Genomic DNA, 19839 nt, shown 5'->3' with positions numbered 1-19839 from the left:
TCAGAGACTCTTCATTCCATGAGGGAACATTTTAAGTGGGAAGGTCAGGACTTCTCTGATTCCAGGAAAAGGCTTAGGGAATTTTTGCTTTTGCCCCAGCATAGGCCCTTGGCTATACCTCCTGTTCTGGATGTTGTGGAAGATGTGTTTGCAGAGGCTTCACTTAATCCTGATTCTCTGCCTCCTGCTCCTGTTAAACTGGATGGGTATTACAGGGTGCCTGAGGCTCATAAATATCTTTATAAGAGTCCTAGGGCGGACCCAGAAACTGTTAGTCAGGGACCTAAGGGTGTCAAGGCCTCTGTTGTAAAAAATCCGGTTCCTCCAGATAAAGAGGCCAGAGCTTTGGATAGATGGGGAAAGAAAGTCTATACATCTTCTACCCTAGCTATGAGGGCTTTGAATTGCCAGTTTCATATGTTGAAATATCAAAACTATCTTCTTTCTCAATTGAAGTCTAAGGTGGATGCTCTGGCGGAAGGCATTGAGTGTAAAGAGTTACAAGATTTGGTGCATGTTTCAGAGCAGGTGGGAAGCATTCTTTACAATGTGGTTTTGATGCTGTACAGGCCTCGTCTAGGGTGGCTGCCACTGGTTCAGTTCTTCGCAGGCACGCATGGCTGAGGGATCAGAATTTATCTGACCATGTTAAGACAAGGATTTTGGATGCTCCTTTACAGTCTGATGTGTTGTTTGGTTCACCTGTGGAGTCAGTCTTGAAGAAAATGGAAGACAAGGCTAAGTCCATGCAGGCTGTTAAAGATTTTTGCAAGTACAGCCTCCAAAGTTTAGTAGGAATTGGCCTGCTAAGGGGTGGACGTATCCTTCTTATGATTCTCAGTCTAGGGGTAGATCTAGACGTGGTAGGGGCAGAGCTCAGAGTTCTTTCAGACCTAGAACAGGAGTTCACCTGCACAATCTTCGGGTGAGGGCAGGGGCCAGTCCTTTCGTAAACAGGCCCAATGACCTACCTTTTCAGCTGCCAGATCCTTCTTGCCTGGCAGCTCCTTTGGGAGGAAGGTTGGCACTCTTCAAGGAAAATTGGAATTTGATTACCCAAGACAAATGGGTATTGGATATCATACACCGAGGTTACAAGTTTTATTTCCATACCTTGCCTCCTTTCAAAGGCATGCCGGACGTTCCTCCTCAGCAAAGACTAGAGGCTCACAAACAAATTTCTCTGCTACTTCAAATAAGGGCCATACAACCGGTCCCTCTGCCAGAAGTGGGCCTAGGATTTTATTCTCGCCTGTTCCTAGTACCAAAGAAAGGGAACACGTGGAGACCAATCTTGGATTTATCTATCCTCAACACATATCTGGACATTCCCAAGTTCAAAATGTTGACGTTACAACAGCTTTTACCTCTGCTGGGCAAAGATCACTGGATGGTGACTCTGGATCTCAAGGAGGCTTACCTTCATGTTCCTATCAGGCTCAGTTGCAGAAAGTATCTGCGTTTTCGGGCTGGGACTTCTCATTATCAGTTCTCTGCATTGCCCTTTGGCTTATCTACTGCGCCCAGAGTGTTCACGAAGGTTCTGGCTCCAGTGATAGCTTTCTTCAAGCTAAGAGGAATACAAATCTATCCTTATTTGGACGATTGCCTGATTCTGGCCCAAGGAAAGGACGAACTTCTTCATCATTTACAGTATGTGATAGCAGTGCTAAGATGCATGGGGTATTCTGTGAACGAAATAAAGTCCAGTCTAGTACCCTCTCAGGACATGTGCTTTCTGGGTGTGAGACTGAATACAGCATCCCAGATGGCCTTTTTGACCCCGGACAAACAAAAGAATCTTTCTCTTTACTTCCATCAATTGTCTCATCAGTCCAGGCTGACTGCAAGGACAGTCCTTCAAGCCTTGGGGTTCATGGCATCTTGTATTCTGGTGCTTCCCAATGCCAAACTGCATATGAGGAAGCTGCAATGGTATCTCAAAATGTATGGACACAGCACTGCCAAGATATGGACACTGTCATTCAGATAATACCTTGCATTCAAAAGGAATTTTGTGGTGGGCTCAGGAATGTCACCTAAACAAGGGACTCTCTGTGACCCGGCCAGAGGCGAGTCAGATTTTAACGACAGATGCCTCAGACAAAGCTTGGGGAGCTCATCTAAATGGAAAGTGGGTACAAGACACGTGGCCTGCCAGACTTCAACATCTACATATCAACTTGAAGGAGATGTTAGCAGTCCAATTTGCATTAATAGCTTTCAAGGATTTACTTCTTCCAGGGCAGGTGTTGGTTCTAACAGACAACACAACTGTCATGTGGTACATCAACAAGCAAGGGGAACATTCTTATCCTCTATGCAGACAAGCAATGATTTTGTGGGAGACTGCTCTCAGTTTACAGCTAAATCTTCAGGCAAGGTTTCTGCCGGGAGCACAGAACTCCTTAGCAGATGTGTTGAGCAGACAAATTATGGATCCCCACGAGTGGAAATTGGATCCTCATGTATTTCAGAAATTGACAGTGTTATGGGGAACTCCAGACATAGATCTGTTCGCTTCTTTACTAAAACTACCAGCTGCCAAAGTTTTGCACAAAAAGGTTTCATCCCACAGCTTGGAAAGTGGATGCTCTCTCATTCAATTGGAGCAATCTTCATGTGTATGCCTTTCCACCTCTGCCTCTCCTCCCAAAGGTACTCCTGAAGGTCAGACAGGACAAGCCAAAGATGATTTTAATAGCTCCAGATTGGCCTCGACAGCACTGGTACCCACTACTGAGAAGTCTGGTACGGGAGCCTCCATGGCCTTTGCCTTCGATTCCACACCTGCTGTCTCAGGAGAACAGTCATTTACTCAATGTCAAACTTCACTCTCTACATCTAACAGCCTGGCATATTCTGTTTTAAACCCTGGAGGGTCTCAGCTTCCACAGCAGGTTTTGAATGTTATTTTGGAGGCCAGAAGGCCTAGTACAAGGAAAGTGTACGCAGATAAATGGAGGAGATTTTTATTTTGGAGTACAGCAAAGGAATTTGATGTTTCTAAGCCTAATTTAAGTGTGGCTCTTCAATATCTTACTGAGTTACTGGACAAAGGTTTGTCCTTCTCCTCTATTAAGGTTCATGCTGCAGCAATTTCTGCTCACTATGACTGTGACCCACCATTGTTTTCTCATCCTTTGTTTAAGCAATTCCTTAGAGGGGCAAAGAATATAAGACCCCCACGTAGAGCTCCTACTCCTGCTTGGGATCTCAATTTTGTGTTGGAGAAACTCACTCTACAACCTTTTGAGCCTGCAGCTACTGCCGAGTTGAAATATTTATCATGGAAGACTGCTTTTTGTTGGCCATTACCTCTGTAGAAGGGTTTCTGAATTACAGGCCCTTATGGCGGTTGAGCCTTTCTTAATTTTCCATAAGGATAGGGTATCTTTGCATACTAATCCTTCCTTTATGCCTAAAGTGGTTTCTAGTGTGGCTTTAAACCAAACTATTCATTTGCCTACTTTTTATGCAAACCCCCAAAATAAAGGGGAAAAGATTTTGCACACTTTGGATATACACAGGCAGTTGCGATATTATTTGAGCAGAACTAAAGGGTTCAGGCAGTCTCAGCAGTTATTTGTTTCATTTGCTTTGGGTTCTCAGGGCAAGCCTGTTTCAAAACAAACTATTTCTAAGTGGATTGGGTTTTGTATTGCTTTCTGTTATTCCCATCATGGTAAGGAGATTCCAGCTGGGATTAGGCCTCATTCTACTAGGGCTACTGCCACTTCTACGGCTTTTTTAAGGGGGGTGGCAACTAAAGATATTTTGGAGGCAGCTACTTGGAGTTCAGTGCATACTTTCTCTAAGCATTACCACCTTCCACTTTACTCTAAGTCTAGGGCTGGTTTTGCCACTGCAATTTTACAGGGCATTTTGGCAGCTCCTAATGCTTTATAGTTTTGCCATCCTCCCTTAGCTCTGCTTTGGGATTCTACCCATATGTAAGGACTGCAGCAATGTGAGATGAAGAACATAGTACAGTTTTGTACCTACCATAAATGTAGATGTTCGAAGATCCACATTGCTGCAGTCCAATTTACCCTCCCTCCTTCCCCTCTGTAGCTAGAGGCGGTTGTGTGGTTTGGGTTGTGAATATTGTAAATATTGTAAATAGGATTAGTGCAGGGGTGGTTGGTTGGTTTTTGCTGTCTTTTGGTTTTGGCCTTTCTTTTTAGGGCCTTCTGACATCTGGGGCAAGAAAAGACTGAGGATATGACGTCGGTCATGCGCTTTTGTACCCTGACGTCCTGATGTCAGTTTTAAGCGCCTTGACCGACGTCAGCCTTATACTTTGGTATTCGGGCCGACCGAGGACAGCGGACTACCCATATGTAAGGACTGCAGCAATGTGGATCTTCGAACATCTACATTTATGGTTGGTACAAAACTGTACTTTTTGGACATTGTAGATGATGCTTTTTCTGAGGCTAATTTGAATCCTGATTCCATGCCTCCTGCTCCTTCTAAGCCTGATAGATTTTATAGGGTTCCTGACTCTCATTTATTTTTATTTAAGAACCCTTCTGCGGATCCTGAAACTATTTCTCAGGGCTCTAAGGCTGCTAAGGTTGCTTCTTCTAAAAATCCTATTCCCTCTGAGAAGGATTCTCGTTCTTTAGACAGATGGGGGAAAAAAGGTATATACTTCTGCTACCCTTTCTGTAAGGGCTTTAAATTGCCAGTTTCATATGTTTAAGTACCAGCAATTTCTTTTGTCTGTTTTAAAGCAAAAGCTTGCTTCCCTCCCTGCATGTGCAGAGGATAAGGAACTTCAGGATGTTTTGCATGCTACTGAACAAGTGAACAAACATAGTTTACATTGTGGTTTTGATGCTTTGGATGCTTCTTGCAGGGCTGCAGCCTCTGGTACTGTTATCAGGAGACATGCCTGGCTCCGTGAACAAAGTTTACCTGAACAGGTTAAGGCTAAGTTGTTAGATGCCCCTGTTCAGCATGATGTTCTTTTTGGATCTAAGGCTGAGGAAGTTATTAAAAAGATGGAAGAAAAGGCAAAATCTATGCACACTGTAAAAGATTTCTTGCAAGTTCAGCCTCCTAGATTTTCCAGGAATTGGCCCTCTAAAAATTGGTCCTTTCCCACGTCTGACAGGCCTCAAAGGGGAAGATATAGACGCTCCAGAGGTCGTGGCCAAGGTCAGGCCTCTTACAGATCTAGACAATGGACTGCTTCTTCGCCTAGGAGGGGAGAAGACAGATCCCAATCTCAAAGAAAGCAAACTCAATGACTCTCTAGGTTGGGCTGCAGGACCCCTTCACCTGGATGCCCCTCTCGGAGGAAAACTGTCTCTTTTTTACAGAAATTGGACTCATATTACCCAGGACAGATGGGTATTGGACGTGATTTTAAAAGGTTACAAATTCCACTTTCATACTTTGCCAAGGGCTTACGGTTGGCCAGATCTGCCAAAACACCAATGGTCAGAGGCCTTAAATCAAGTGGATGCTCTTCGGGCCATGAGAGCCATAGAGCCTGTTCCTCTCCCAGAGATGGGAAAAGGTTTTTATTCAAGACTATTTCTGGTTCCAAGAAAACAAAACTCATGGAGACCTATTCTGGACCTTTCTGTGTTAAACACCTTTTTGGAAATTCCAAAATTCAAGATGCTTACTCTGCAGCAACTAATTCCAATGCTATCTCAGGATGCCTGGATGGTGACATTGGACTTAAAGGAAGCCTACTTACACATTTCCCATCGGGCAGGAACGCAGGAAATTCCTCAGGTTCAAGGCAGGTTCGAGGCACTTTCAATTCTCTGTACTGCCCTTTGGTTTATCTACTGCGCCCAGAGTCTTTACCAAGTGCCTGGCACCAGTAGTGGCTTATTGCAGACTTCAGGGGATCCAGATTTACCCCTATTTGGATGACTGCCTTATTCAGGCAGACAGCAAAGATCTTCTACTTCGACATCTGGACTTTGTTCAACGTCTTCTCCTCCTATTGGGATTCTCAGTGAACACAAAAAAGTCACATTTGATCCCTTCTCAACAAATGGTATTCTTGGGAGCCCTCTTAAATACAACCTTACAAAGGGCCTTCCTCACCCCAGAAAAACAAACACAGCTGGCTTCTATTTTCAACACCTTGGCAACTCTATCTCAGCTCACTGCAAGGAAATTCCTGCAGACTCTGGGCTACATGGCTTCCTGCATTCTGTTGATTCCAAATGCAAGGCTTCATATGAGAAAGCTTCAATGGTATCTGAAAAGTGTATGGTCACAGCATTGCCACGATCTGGATATTCTGATTCCTCTGATCCCCTGTCTCCAGAGGGAGTTCCTCTGGTGGTCCAGGGCATGTGCTTTAAATGAAGGAAAGCCTTTTTGTCTACCTCAACCTATTCAAATCCTGACCACGGACGCCTCGGATTATGCTTGGGGAGCTCACTTTCTAGACAATTGCCAGCAGGGAACCTGGACAAAGGATCATCTTCACTGGCACATCAATCTGAAGGAAATGTTGGCAGTTCAAAATGCTCTTCTAGCCTTCAAGAACCTTTTGCAGCCAGGGCCTCTGCTAATTCGCACAGACAACACCACGGTCATGTGGTACATCAACAAGCAAGGGTGTTCTCATTCGTACCCTCTTTGCAGACTAGCTATGGCTTTATGGGACACAGCTCTAAATCTGAATCTACATCTCCAGGCTCAATTCATTCCAGGAGAACAGAATCTCTTAGCAGACAGCCTGAGCAGAAACATTTCAGATCCTCACGAATGGATGCTAGACACCAACTTATTCAACAGGATTACTGCAGTTTGGGGATGTCCCCAGATAGATCTGTTTGCATCCCATCTCAATCATCAGCTGCCTCGCTTTTGCACCAGGTCCTTCCACAAAACAGCTTGGAAAGTGGATGCCCTGTCCTTCAGCTGAAGAAGCCTTTCGGGATATGCCTTCCCTCCTCTTCCTCTACTACCTCGGGTATTACTGAAGATAAAACAGGACAAGCCCAAGTTCCTCATCCTGATTGCTCCAAATTGGCCTCGACAGTTTTGGTATCCCACTTTAAAGTACCTGTTCTTGGAGCCTCCTTGGATTCTCCCTCTGAACCCTTCTCTTCTGTCCCAGCATCAGGGTCGGTTACTACATCCCAACCTCAAGACCCTTTGCCTGACAGCTTGGCTTTTCAAAGGAATTTGATTTCTTCTAGCCTTCCTAAACAAGTTTTGGATGTTCTTCTAGAAGCTAGACGGCCTAGCACTAGGAAATCCTATGCCTCTAAATGGAAGAGATTTTGTATTTGGATGCAGGACCGAGGCTCGGACCCTCTGGTACCTGATCTCTCTTCTATTTTGCTTTACCTTTCGGATCTTTTGTCTAAAGGACTTTCCTTTTCTTCCATTAAGATTCATGCTTCTGCTATTTCTGCTCATTTCAATTCTGATCCTCCTGTTTTTTCTTATCCTTTGGTGAGACAATTCTTGAGAGAGGCCAAGAATTTAAGACCTCCCAGGACCCCTCCTGTTCCTGCTTGGGATCTTAATTATGTTTTAGAAAAACTTACTTTGCCTCCTTTTGAGCCTGCTTTATCTTCAGATATTAAGTTTTTATCTTGGAAGACAGTTCTTTTGCTAGCATTGACTTCTGCCAGAAGGGTCTCAGAGTTGCAAGCTCTCATGGCTGTGGAACCATACCTTATTTTCCACCAGGACAGAGTATCCTTGAGGACTAATCCTACTTTCATGCCTAAGGTGATTTCAAAAGTGGCTTTAAATCAGACAATTCACCTTCCTACTTTCTTTCCTAATCCTCAAAATAAAGGGGAAAGGATTTTGCATTCATTGGATGTTCACAGACAGTTACGATTTTACCTGGACAAGACTAAGGAGTTCAGAAAATCTAATCAATTGTTTCTTTTGCCTCCAGTTCTCTTGGAAAAGCTATTTCAAAACAAACTATTTCCAAATGGATTGCTTATGGAATCAGATTTTGTTACACTCATCATGGGAAACAGTTTCCAGGTACTGTGAGAAGTCATTCTACTAGAGCAGCTGCCACTTCTACAGTTTTTCTCAGAGGAGTTCCTACCAAGGATATCTTGGAAGCTGCCACTTGGAGTTCTGTGCATACTTTTTCCAAGCACTACAATCTCCCTCTGTATTCTAAGACCAGGGCAGGCTTTGCCTCTGCTGTTTTGCAGGGTCTTCTTGCTGCCCCTTCTTCTTTCTAAGCCTCCTCCCCTTTTTCACTGCTTTGGGATTCCACCCTACAGTTATGACTGCAACAGTGAAACACGAAGAACATAGTACAGTTGTGTACACCTACCATAAATGTAGATGTTCGAGTGTCTTCACTGTTGCAGTCGGGGTTTCCCTCCCTCCTATCCCCTCTTTTCCTTTTATTTGTGGTGTATTTGTGTTTTCTTGTTGGATTCATTTATGATTTATGGGGACATCTGACATCTAGGGCAAGAAAGGCTGGAGAAGATGGCGTCGGCTGAGGGCTATGTACCAGAGCGTACTGACGTCAGGGTACTAGCTTGAACAGCCGACGCCGGACCCAGACTTTGGGATTCTGGCCGACCTCGGGCTGCCTGCCGGCAGGAGCACCCTACAGTTATGACTGCAACAGTGAAGACACTCGAACATCTACATTTATGGTAGGTGTACACAACTGTACTTTTTTCATTGCTTTTGGTTTACTATTTGGATATTAGTATAATGGTGGACAAAAAGGGTACTACTGGGTTCAAACAATGTGATAAATATGGCAGGAAGATGCCAAGCTCTGACATTTCTCCTTTGTCTATTGCCTGGGGGTACCACCCTTAAAAGTTCAACCCCTATGCGAGTGCTTTAAGGGCTTTAGTGCCTGCACCTTAACTGAGTGCAAGAATAAACTAATTTTGAAGGGTCTTTTAAAAAACCCTTTCTCGGTGGCTTTATCTGAGGCTGAGGTCTCAACCCCTCCTAAAAAGGAGTTGAAGAGGAAGAGCCAGTCAGTGCCATTGTCTTCTCATCCTCAGGAATTGAAAACCACTAACACCCATGTTCATATAGAACCGCAACCAAAAATTGCAAAACTGACTTTGAAGCATGTGCCGGCACCAGATTCTAAAACTCCATCCACGGTGCCTTCCTTGACCACTGAACCAACAATGACTACTTCTTCCATGGTACCACAGACCCGGTCGCTTCTCCCCCCTCATCACAACCTTCCTGTCTTTCGACCACAGTGCTGAAGGTCGACACACTAGCCAGGACCAGATATTCTCCATCAGTTGACCCCTTTGCTGGACAGTAGCAAAGTCCATTCCTTGATCAGCCTGAATCTCCATTGAGGATGCCATCCCGTTCCACCAGGAGCCTTTTAGAGCTCGACGTACTGAGACTTGAGTCACTTCCTAGTGGCTACAGGCATCCCAACTCCATCTAAAACTTCCCTCCCACCTGGAGCCGGGGACTTTTCTCCACAGACTCCAACATATATTCCTCCTTCAACCTCCCTGCGGCTTTTGGAGCCCTCTATGTCGACGCCTATCGAAGTGCCAGCTTCTCCAGTTCCACTGGTTGATTTAACAATGGTTCTGGAGCCTACCCAGTGGTCCACGACTCAATTGGGGCTAACCCACCCTCGAGACCATGACTGGTCTGTCGGCACTGTGACCCCTAGTATGGCACAGATTTTTTTCTACAGGGCTGAGTGTGGTCCCGGTTCCGAGGTTGTCTTTCTTTGTTCTGGGCTCTCATCCCTCTTCAGGCAGGCCTGCCTTCCAGGTTATGCAGAGGGCACTTACCTCAGCAGGTTCACAGTTGGCCCCTTCGGTGCCAGAATGCCATTCATACATGCCTTCTTGCTCACAGCAGACACTGTCCACTGCTGGGACATCGGACACGGGAGCAGCAAGATACCTTACCGCAGGGCACTCTCTTCGCAGTCCTCTTCAGATGTCCCCCCTGAAGAGCCAACCCATAAGAGATCATGCCAAGAGGAAGCACGTTGATTCCCCTGAGGAATCTCTCACCAAAGATATGGATTATGATGAGGGGGGGAAGGGTCCCTACGGTCACCCCCTGAAGATGTCTCCTTTGGAGACATACTGGAGATACTGAAACAGAGGGGTGACTTGAAGCCCATCAACCCTTCTTCTGAGGAATCTGTATTTTTGCAGGCATCTGTGCTTGACCCTCTACTTCTTGGATGACCCCGTCTGCAAATGCGTTAGTCAAGCTTGTTGTGCAGCATACTTGGAAGACTCCCGACAAGACCCTATCTGCTGTGGGCATACGTTTTTCCACTCCCCAACATTCCTCCTCTAGGAATCAGAGAAGTGGAAAGATGTGGTTCAGGAAATCCCAAGAGCTTTTCCGTGGCACACGTGGTGAGTTTACCCCTGGGGCAGAGAGGGGAACTCATGAGGAAAACACCCCTCCGAGGCAGAAGTGGGTCCATATAACCAGGGGTACAGAGATTCTTTTTCTGGGCAGCCCTACCAGCGCTCCGGAAGAGCGACCCGATTGCATGCCGCTGGAAGGAGTTGGGGGATGATTCTCTCTGCACCATTTAGCCTGGCCTTCCATAGTGACAGATTCCTGGGTGCAGACAATAATTACCAGAGGTTATCGCATCCCCTTCGATCTTTACCCAAGGCTACAGAGGCGAATCCCCAACATTCCACCTAGTCAGAGGGATGTAGCAGCACAAGAAATCAAAAACTGCTCCCAAAAAAAGTCATCCAGTTAGTCCCACCAGACCAGATCGAATCCGGATTTTATTCAAGGTTCTTTTTAGTGCCAAAAAAGACAGGGGACTGGAGGCCAGTTTTGGACTTCGGCATCCTAAACAAGTTTGTCAGACAAGCCAAATTCCGGATGGTCATGGTTCAGTCTATCCTCCTGTTTCTCGAGAAAGATGACTGGATGTGCTCGGTAGATCTCCAGGATGTGTATTACCATATATAAATGGGCAAACACTCCAGGAAGTAACTTCGCTTCTGGCTGGGAGCCAATCACTACTAATTTCGAGCACTGCCCTTTGGTCTCTCCACATCCCCCATAATGTTTACCAAATGTAAGGCAGTGGTAACAGCTCACCTGAGACTGCAGGGATTCTGAGTGTTTCCAAAACTAGACAAGTGGCTCCTTACTACCCTCACCAAGCGTCAACTGCTTCACGCCTTGCACTATTAGCAAGCTCCTTAAGGATCTCCATAAACAATGAGAAGTCAAAACTAGTAACCTGCTTAAAGCCTATAATTCATAGGAGCAACATTCGACACAAGGTCTTGCCTGGTCGCCCTTCCGCCTCACAGACTTCAGAGACTAAGATCTTAGCTACGAATGATACTATCTCAGGACAAAGTCCCAGCTCGTTCAGTCCTTCATCTGCTAGGATCAGTGGCAGCAACGATTAGTATTGTTCCTCCAGCAAGGCTGCACATGAGATTGCTACAGTGGCTTCTAGCATCACAGTGGGCCCTGTTGACACATCCTAGGTTTCATCCGATCTGCATAACAAATCATTGCAAGCAGGATCTCAATTTGTGGACGAAGCCAGAAGTGGAGTTATTGAGTCGTCCCTTCTCACCCCCTCAGCCCAAAGCTGTAGTGATCATGGACGCATCACTGATGGGAGTGGGTGGGGCATTTTAAGGAAAGACAGTCCAAGGTGCTTGGTCCCCTGTAGAGGCCAATTTGCATATCAGTGTCCTAGAACTGAGGGCGGTGCTTATGGCACTGCAAGCATTCCAATCTGCTCTCCTATTGGGGACACTTGCTATCCAGTCGGACAATATAGTATATCAAGAAACAAGGGGGAGCCAGATCCTACCCATTGTGTCGGGAAGCCATGAGAATTTTGCAGTAGGCGATAGCCTCCAATCACTTTCTAGTAGCTGTGCACATTCCCTGGAATTCCAGCGTGATTGAGGACAAACTGGGCAGATGTATTCTCTTGCCTCATAAGTGGTCACTCAGTCCAGTGGTAGCAACGGAGAGTTTCTGTCACTGGGGCCAGCCTTGCTGTGGGGTCCCTATTAATTTGACAAAACTTTAGCTTGTCGAACTACAAATGATCGACCGCTAAAGATCGAAACGTCCAAACCGCGAACAATCAACCAAGTAAATTTTTTCCCATGGAAGGAATTTGCTTGGCCGTTAAAACAAAAGCCTTTTCAACCTGAATTAAGTGGGGGGCTTTGCCCCCCCCCCCCATTAAATATGCTAACTCTGAGATCACTCCACATCGGGTAAAGGGCAAATTTCTGTTAACGGCCAAGCAGATTCTTTCCCTGAGAAAAATTTTCACTTCGCTGGCCGTTCACGGTTTGGCTCTTTCAATCTGTAGCTGTCTGTCTTTTGTAGTTCGACAAGCTAAAGTTTCGTCGAATTAGTAGGGACCTTTGCTGCAACCTATTCGCATCCCCCACCAACCACAAATGCAGCAGCTACTTTGCCCTGATCTCCCGATGGGGGGTGGTGGTGGGGGAGTTCCCGAGGGATGCTCTAATACATTATTGGCCCCTGGGACTACTGTATAACTTTACTCCCTTTCCTCGGATACCACACTTTCTAAAGAAGTCTCTTCCATTGAGAAGCAAAGTAATCCTCATTGCACCCTATTGGCCCCAGCAAGTCTGATTCCCTTTCCTTTGACCTCACCTGGTTCACCTACCATGGATTCTGGATCCAACTTAGGACTTCTGTCACACCCACAGGGGTTGTTCCATCCAAACCTATCGAGCCTCAAGCTGACAGCTTGGTTTTTCCACTTCCAGTAATTGCCAGGCGGAATAACATTTCTTTCCCTATTCTTAAAATGCTTCTGGCTTCCCATAAATCCTCCACCAGGAAGCTTTATCAAAGTAAATGGAACAGATTTGTGTTTTGGTCTTGGGTGTGTGTGTGGGGGGGTAGATCCCTTCTCAGCTCCGATCAGTTCGGTTTAGAGTATTTATCAACCTTACTCCATTCAGGAGCTTCAGCTTCTACTATCCGGGTCCAGTTAGCAGCTGTCTCATCTCAAATTTTCACAATGGTTTCCAGGATTCTGCTTTGGTATCTCATCACCTCTATTAAACCTTCTTGAAAGGGGTTTATCATACAAGACCACCTTTCAAAGCATCCATTGAACCTTGGAATCTCACCTTTCAAAGAGTCCATTGAACCTTGGAATCTCATGCTGGTCCTACAATCTTTGACTCATCATCCCTTTGAGTCTGCAGCCAATTGTGACATAAAGTTGTTGTCTTGGGAGTCTTTATTCTTGGTAGCCATTACCTCAGGAAGAAGAAGAATATCAGAATTACAGGCTTTGTCCGTAAAACGCCTTTACATTGTTTTCCACAAAGAGAGAATATCACTTTGGAGTTAACCCATCCTTTCTACCAAAAGTTGTCAGAGTTGAATATTAATCAATCCATTGACTTGCCAGTTTTCTTCACAAATTTTTCAAATAAAGGAGAATATTGTTTGCATTTATTAAATGTACATAGACAATTACGCCTCTATTTGGATAAGACTAAATCTTTCCGAAAATCTGACCAGTTATTCCTGTCCTTCTCAGGACCCAAGCTGGGAAGATCAGTTTCTAAAGTCACCTTGGCAAAATGGTTAAGAGACTGTATCACTTTTGTCTGTCAACAGAACCAAATGAGTTTAACTACGAAAATAAAGGCGCATTCAACCACAGTTGCTGCTTCAGTAGCTTTTCATTCTAGAGCTTCTATGGATGACATTTGTGCAACAGCCACTTGGGCTTCTCCTCATACCTTTATCACTCATTACAAATTGGACTTGGTTTCCAGGGGGAGAGTATCCTTTGGCTCAGTGGTGCTCCAGAATATCCTTCCATAGGGCCTCCCAGGACATAAAGTAGCTAGGGATTCTGTCCCATCCATCATGAGTGAATGAAGATTAACAACATCAAATAAAGAAGTGATGTTCTTACCATCTGTGTTGTTGATCTTCATTCATTTGACATCCCACCTTCCTATCCCCTCCGAAAGACTCCTGGAGGTTTGGACTTGGTCCTAGTTTCAGAATAGGGTTTTTGCTCAAAGCTTCCACTTTCTTTCCTTACAGGCAAAGTTGATCTGAGGAGATGAGGAAAGGGGCACTCTGGGTAATCTCAGCTCAAGAGTTTTTGGCTGGCGCAAGCTTGTTATATAGGCCAAGTTGGTTCCACGGACATAACAGAAACCCATCTGTCATGAATAAATGAAGATCAACACAGATGGAATGTTATGGTAAGAACATAACTTCTTTTTTAGGATTTTGTTATTTTAACAATCATTCAAGATTGTTGTTTTTGTGTACTTGAGCAACTATTTTCATGGCTTCATTGATGGGGAGATATGTTTAAAGTATTTTGTTTTTAGGTTATTTCTAGGGGACCCATTAGTTTCTACGCATTCACTCTTCCTGCTTTATCCCTTTCATCTTCTTTTTGCCATCAAAGATCTAATACCAAGGTAGGCAGCTTACATGATTGTCTTTTTCTGTCCTGTTACTTGTGGCTGTAGAACTTTCCAAGAAATGTCATCAGTTACTGATTATATTTTTTTCACAGGCAGTTGCGTGATTTGTGTTGTCAAGCAGTCTGCTTAGAAGTTGATGACGCAAGGCTTCTTGGATGGTATATTAAGTTATCTTCTGAAGACAGGCAAATAATAAAAGGTGAATATTAAGACGGGTTGTTCAGTGTATAAAATGTTAATAGTATAATTGTGAACCCACTTCTTTGTTCCATTTTATCATAAATGTTAGACATTGACAGCTTTGTTTTTCATATAAATGTGCTCATATCCCAACCACTGTTAAACTGTTTTTCTTCACCACATTCTTTGTCTTCAGCTTATTTTTTAATTTTATCTAAAGTGTATGGTTGGCAAAGAAGAAGTGGGATTGTCAGAGAGATGAAGAAAGTAGACAGGAGTATAAGGAGATGAGGTGCGTGGCAAAGAGAGAGGTGGCTAAGGATAAGGCATATCAAGAGTTGTATGAAAGGTTGGACACTAAGGAGGGAGAAAATGACCTGTACCGATTGGGTAGACAGAGGGACCGAGCTAGTAAAGATGTGCATAGGAGATAAAGGATAATGAGGGAAACATACAAGCGAGGAGAGTGTGTTGAGCAGATGGAAAGAATACTTTGAGGGGTTGCTGAATGAAGAGAATGAGAGAGAGAGAGAAGGTTGGATGATGTGGGGATAGTGAATCATGAAGTGCAATGGATTAGCAAAGAGGAAGTAAGGATAGCTATGAAGAGGATGAAGAATGGAAAGGCTGTTGGTCCAGATGACATACCTGTGGAAGCATGGAGGTGTTTAGGTGAAATGGCAGTGGAGTTTCTAACCAGATTGTTTAATGAAATCTTGGAAAGAGAGAGGATGCCTGAGGAATGGAGAAAGTGTTTTGGTACCTTATTTTTAAGAATAAGGGTGATGTGCAGAGCTGTAGTAACTACAGCGGGATTAAACTGATCAGTCACAGCAAGTAGTTATGGGAAAGAGTAGTGGAAACTAGGTTAAGAAGGGACGTGATGATTAGTGATCAGCAGTATGGTTTCATGCCGGGAAAAAGCACTACAGATGCGATGTTTGCTCTGAGAGTGTTGATGGAGAAATACAGAGAAGGTCAGAAGGAATTGCATTGTGTTGTGTTTTTGTAGACTTAGAGAAAGCATATGACAGGGTGCCTAGAGAGGAGTTAGGGTATTGTATGGGGAAGTTGAGAGTGTCAGAGAAGTATGTAAGAGTGGTACAGGATATGTACGAGGGTAGTGTGACAGCGGTGAGGTCTGCGGTGGGAGTGACGGATGCGTTTAAGGTGGAGGTGGGATTACATCGAGAATCAGCTCTGAGCCCCTTTTTTTATTTGCAATGGTGATGGACAGACGAGATCAGACAAGAGTCCCCGTGGACTATGATGTTTGCAGATGACGTTGTGATCTGTAGTGAGAGTAGGGAACAGGTAGAGGAAACCCTGGAGAGATGGAGATATGCTCTAGAGAGAAGAGGAATGAAGGTTAGCAGGACTAAGACAGAATATATGTGTGTGAATGAGAGGGAGGCTAGAGGAATGGTGAGGATGCAAGGAGTAGAAGTGGCGAAGGTGAATGAGTTTAAATACTTGGGATCAATCGTTCAGAGTAATGGTGAGTGTGGAAGAGAGGTGAAGAAGAGAGTACAGACAGGATTGATTGGGTAAAGAAGAGTGTCAGGAGTGATTTGTGGCAGATGAGTACCTGTAAGAGTGAAAGGGAAAGTCTACAATAGGGTAGTGAGACCAGCTATGTTATATGGGTTGGAGACAGTGGCATTGACAAAAAGGCAGGAGTTAGAGCTGGATGTGGCAGAGTTAAAGATGTTAAGATTTGCACTGGGTGTGACGAGGGTGGACAGGATTAGGAATAAGTATATTAGAGGGTCAGCCCAGGTTGGAAGGTTTGGAGACAAAGCCATAGAGGGGCAAGATTATGTTGGTTTGGACATGTGCTGAGGAGGGATGCTGAGTATATTGGGAAAAAGATGCTAAGGATGAAGCTACCAGGTAACAGGAAAAGAGGAAGGCCTAAAATAAGGTTTATGGATGTGGTGAGAGAGGACATGCACATGGTTGGTGTGACAGAGCAAGATGCAGAGGACAGGAAGAAATGGAAACAGATGATCGCTGTGGCGACCCGTAATGGGAACAGTCGAAAGAAGAAGATGATGATGATGATCTAAAGTGTATTTATCTAGTTGGTGCTGAAATGCTGGTAAGCCTTCAGTTAGAGAAATTTTATCCGACAGCGTGGGCAGGTTCATAAGTACTATTACTCGAAAAGTACATTCTCTTATTCTAAATGTGACAAATTCATTGAATGCTGCACAGTTTTAAAGTAACTTTATACATTCTTGGTACAGATCACTGTTTCAGTAACTCCTAGTATTGAGACTTCAGTCACAGAAACCCTGATGCTTGTCCTACTTCAGATCTCGGCACTTTTCGTCCTCCAGGCTGGACAGATGTCTTTCCCTTAGAGATGTAAGGACATTTCTTATATAATGCTGGATTCTGACCATGTCTTTTTAGGTCTGTCTTTCTTTCTCCTGTCTGCAGTATATGCATTACTTTGTGTTCATCCATCATCTAGCATTTTTCGTCCTACCCAGGAGCTCAATCAGGTGGGAAGAAGTTTTTCATATGGGTGGATTATATTTTGTTAGTGGCAGTTAATACGGTGTAGTTTGAGAGAGTCAGATCCCCATGATTTAGGACATCTGATCCTAAGAAAGAAGACTTGTGTTTGTGAGACAGGAAATAGGCAAAAGCGTCACAACGGCTATTCCAGTCTTTGCATTTTCTGTCTCGGCCCAGAGCACACTGCTGAGAATTGTAGGGCCTGTTATAGGTTTTTACCAAGAACTCTTAGGAGAAGGGGGTTTTCTATTCAGAATTGTGTAATCTGAATCACATTCAAGCCCTTGAAGCATACATCTGTGGTGTGTTCCAATTCATTTGTGACCTCTGTTATTCCATCAAAGAAGAGATTAGATATACTGTCTAAGGAAAAGGCAACTGGGTACCTATATGATGCTGTCTGAAGTCTCTTTCCATATCGAGGATACTGGTTCCAGAGAGGCACTTTCACAGCTCCTGGCCATCCTGTCTCTGGGATCCTAGTCCTGTGACCCCTTTTAAAAGCCATCACACCTTCAAAGCAAGCCATGCTCCACCAAGCTAAGAGCCCTTGCATGGAGTTCAGACCAGACTTTCTACCTCAGTTGCCTAGGCAGAAACACGTTTTGCCAGCTAAGAAGTGACAGAGATTATTCCCATTGTTTTACTCAGGAAAGATGTCTAGGTTCAGTGTGTGCAGGTCCATGAATCCCTTCCTCAGAAGTGACAACCCTACTTTACTGGTCCCAGAATTTCAAACATCTGCTGCCCACCTGCAGCTCCCTATATTTGCTGTGGCTCAGGCAACTGGGCATAACCCTGCTCACCCCCCTTTTTCTCAGGCTCTTCTCCTGGAATGAATCTCTTTTGCTCAACCTTCAGTTTCTACAGAATCTCCAGCGTAGCTTTAGATAAACTCTCATTGTCTAGAGTCCCTTCTGCCAAGAAGAATATGGAACTTTCCCCAGAGATGATTTGGAGATTGAGGAGGAAAAATTGGACTGCTCCTTTCAAATGCTGCCCGTCTTTGGATATGACACAGGCACTGCTTCACCCAAAGAGGAAGTCAGATTTAGAGACAGTTTGTTGGATGAAAGGCCACTTCAAATGGGAAGGCAAACAGGGGGAATTGGGTACCCTGAAAGTTTATTTTACTTTATTGGGTGTGGATATCTCAAAGCCTGTGAGAATTCCTTCCATTTTGGAGAGCCAGAGGTTGCAGTCTCTTCAGCCTTTAAAGATTCGAGCAATCAACCCCTAGCCCAAGAAGCCTGATACAATCTAATGTCATTTTCATTAGTTCCTCGACAAATGGGTTCAGATCCAGTAGTCTGATCTGACTTGGCCACTTCCTAAAGATTCTAAGATCCAACTCTTGAGCTTCTCCCTTGCCCATTATGCTCCTGACCACCACAATAACCCAGGTCTCATTTACTGGTCTTCAAGATGGTCGGGATTGGGATTGCTGAAACTGGGTATTGAGTGAACAGCTAACTATTTTTGTTATCTTTGCATAGTTTTTTTTTCTCTTCATTATTTAATTAAGCTCCCTTACTCTCAATAACTGTCTGTACTAAGTTTTCTTTTCAGTATTTCTTTACTACCATAGTTGGCAGTTCATTCTGTTCTTTTAACCTTAGGTAATTTCTGTATTAATACCATTAGTGGTAGTTGATACTTCTCTTCCTTTCAAAAAAAAACAAAAACAAAAAGCTCCTCTTCTATTTATTTGTTTTGTGCTTTCCAGTATGCCTAATAAGCCGACTGCATTTAAGAAATGCATTTCCTGTGGGCATAAGATCCCAGTTCTGATGCCCGAAGGGAGCATGATTATTGTTTAGGCCCAGCACATTTGGACACCTCTTGTTCCATCTGTGTGGGCATTAATGCCAGAATGATAAGCAACAAGAGAAATTAATTTTGAAAGATGACCTTCCGCCATCAGCTTCTTTTACTGACACTTCTTCATGGGCTTAAACCTCCCTCTCCAAAATTGAAGGAGCCCAAGGAGCTCCATAAACACTCACCTGCGGGGTCTCCTCAGTCCACACCTTCTTTAAAGCCACTAAAGAAGGTTTCTAAAACCTTGGATCCGATTCTTTTGGATCCAACACCACCTGCTGCCACATTTCCTCGGCCCTGTACTCCTAGATTTTCTCTGGAGCTGGTATCCCAAAGGTTAAGGTCCTCTTGTTTAAAAAAAAAAAAAAAAAAAGAGAGACTCCCAAGAACTTGTCAAGGCCATCTTCCACATGCTATTCCCATAGTCTGTCCCAGTCGGAGGTGGATAGGATAATGAGGAAATTCCTCAGAACACAGATCCAGATGGGGGGTCTTGCCAGCTCCATCTCCCATCAGATCAGTGAGCCGTCAACCTTATTACCAACCTATACTTGCTCCTTCGATTTGACCAGATGTTTCAGAGTCCTTGGATCCAAGAGTCTGGAGAGGCAAACTGTCAGATCCGAAGGTTATGTCATCCTCTACTCTGGTGACTTCCCTGACCTGATTGGCTCTGCTCTGTTTGAGTATGACTGTTCTTGGAACCAGTGTATCAGCATTGGATCTGAGGGGTTGACAGTGACTTCAAAGTTTTTGGAGCTGCTGCTTCCTCTCAGAGCTTCAGCACTGGATAGGTCTGCTCTGACTCCTTCCTCTGAGAGGAGGGTCATTGGGACTCTGGGATTGATTGCCTAAGAGGACA

At 44.5% G+C, this 19839-nt stretch overlaps 1 protein-coding gene across 1 annotated transcript in view; it reads left to right on the top strand.

Moving 5' to 3' along the window:
- The window catches only part of LOC122792730, a 1288351-nt gene that overhangs the window by 312241 nt on the left and 956271 nt on the right, over nucleotides 1–19839 (top strand). The window contains exon 5 of the mRNA XM_044060312.1: nucleotides 14543–14649. Coding sequence (XP_043916247.1) covers nucleotides 14543–14649 — 107 coding nt within the window. The remainder of the gene's footprint in view (nucleotides 1–14542; nucleotides 14650–19839) is intronic.

This window comes from Protopterus annectens, chromosome 2.part0 (genome assembly GCF_019279795.1).
Source record: "Protopterus annectens isolate FY-2018-M chromosome 2.part0, PAN1.0, whole genome shotgun sequence".
Taxonomy (NCBI): Eukaryota; Metazoa; Chordata; order Ceratodontiformes; family Protopteridae; genus Protopterus; species Protopterus annectens.
This window is presented reverse-complemented; position numbering and strand designations above follow the sequence as displayed.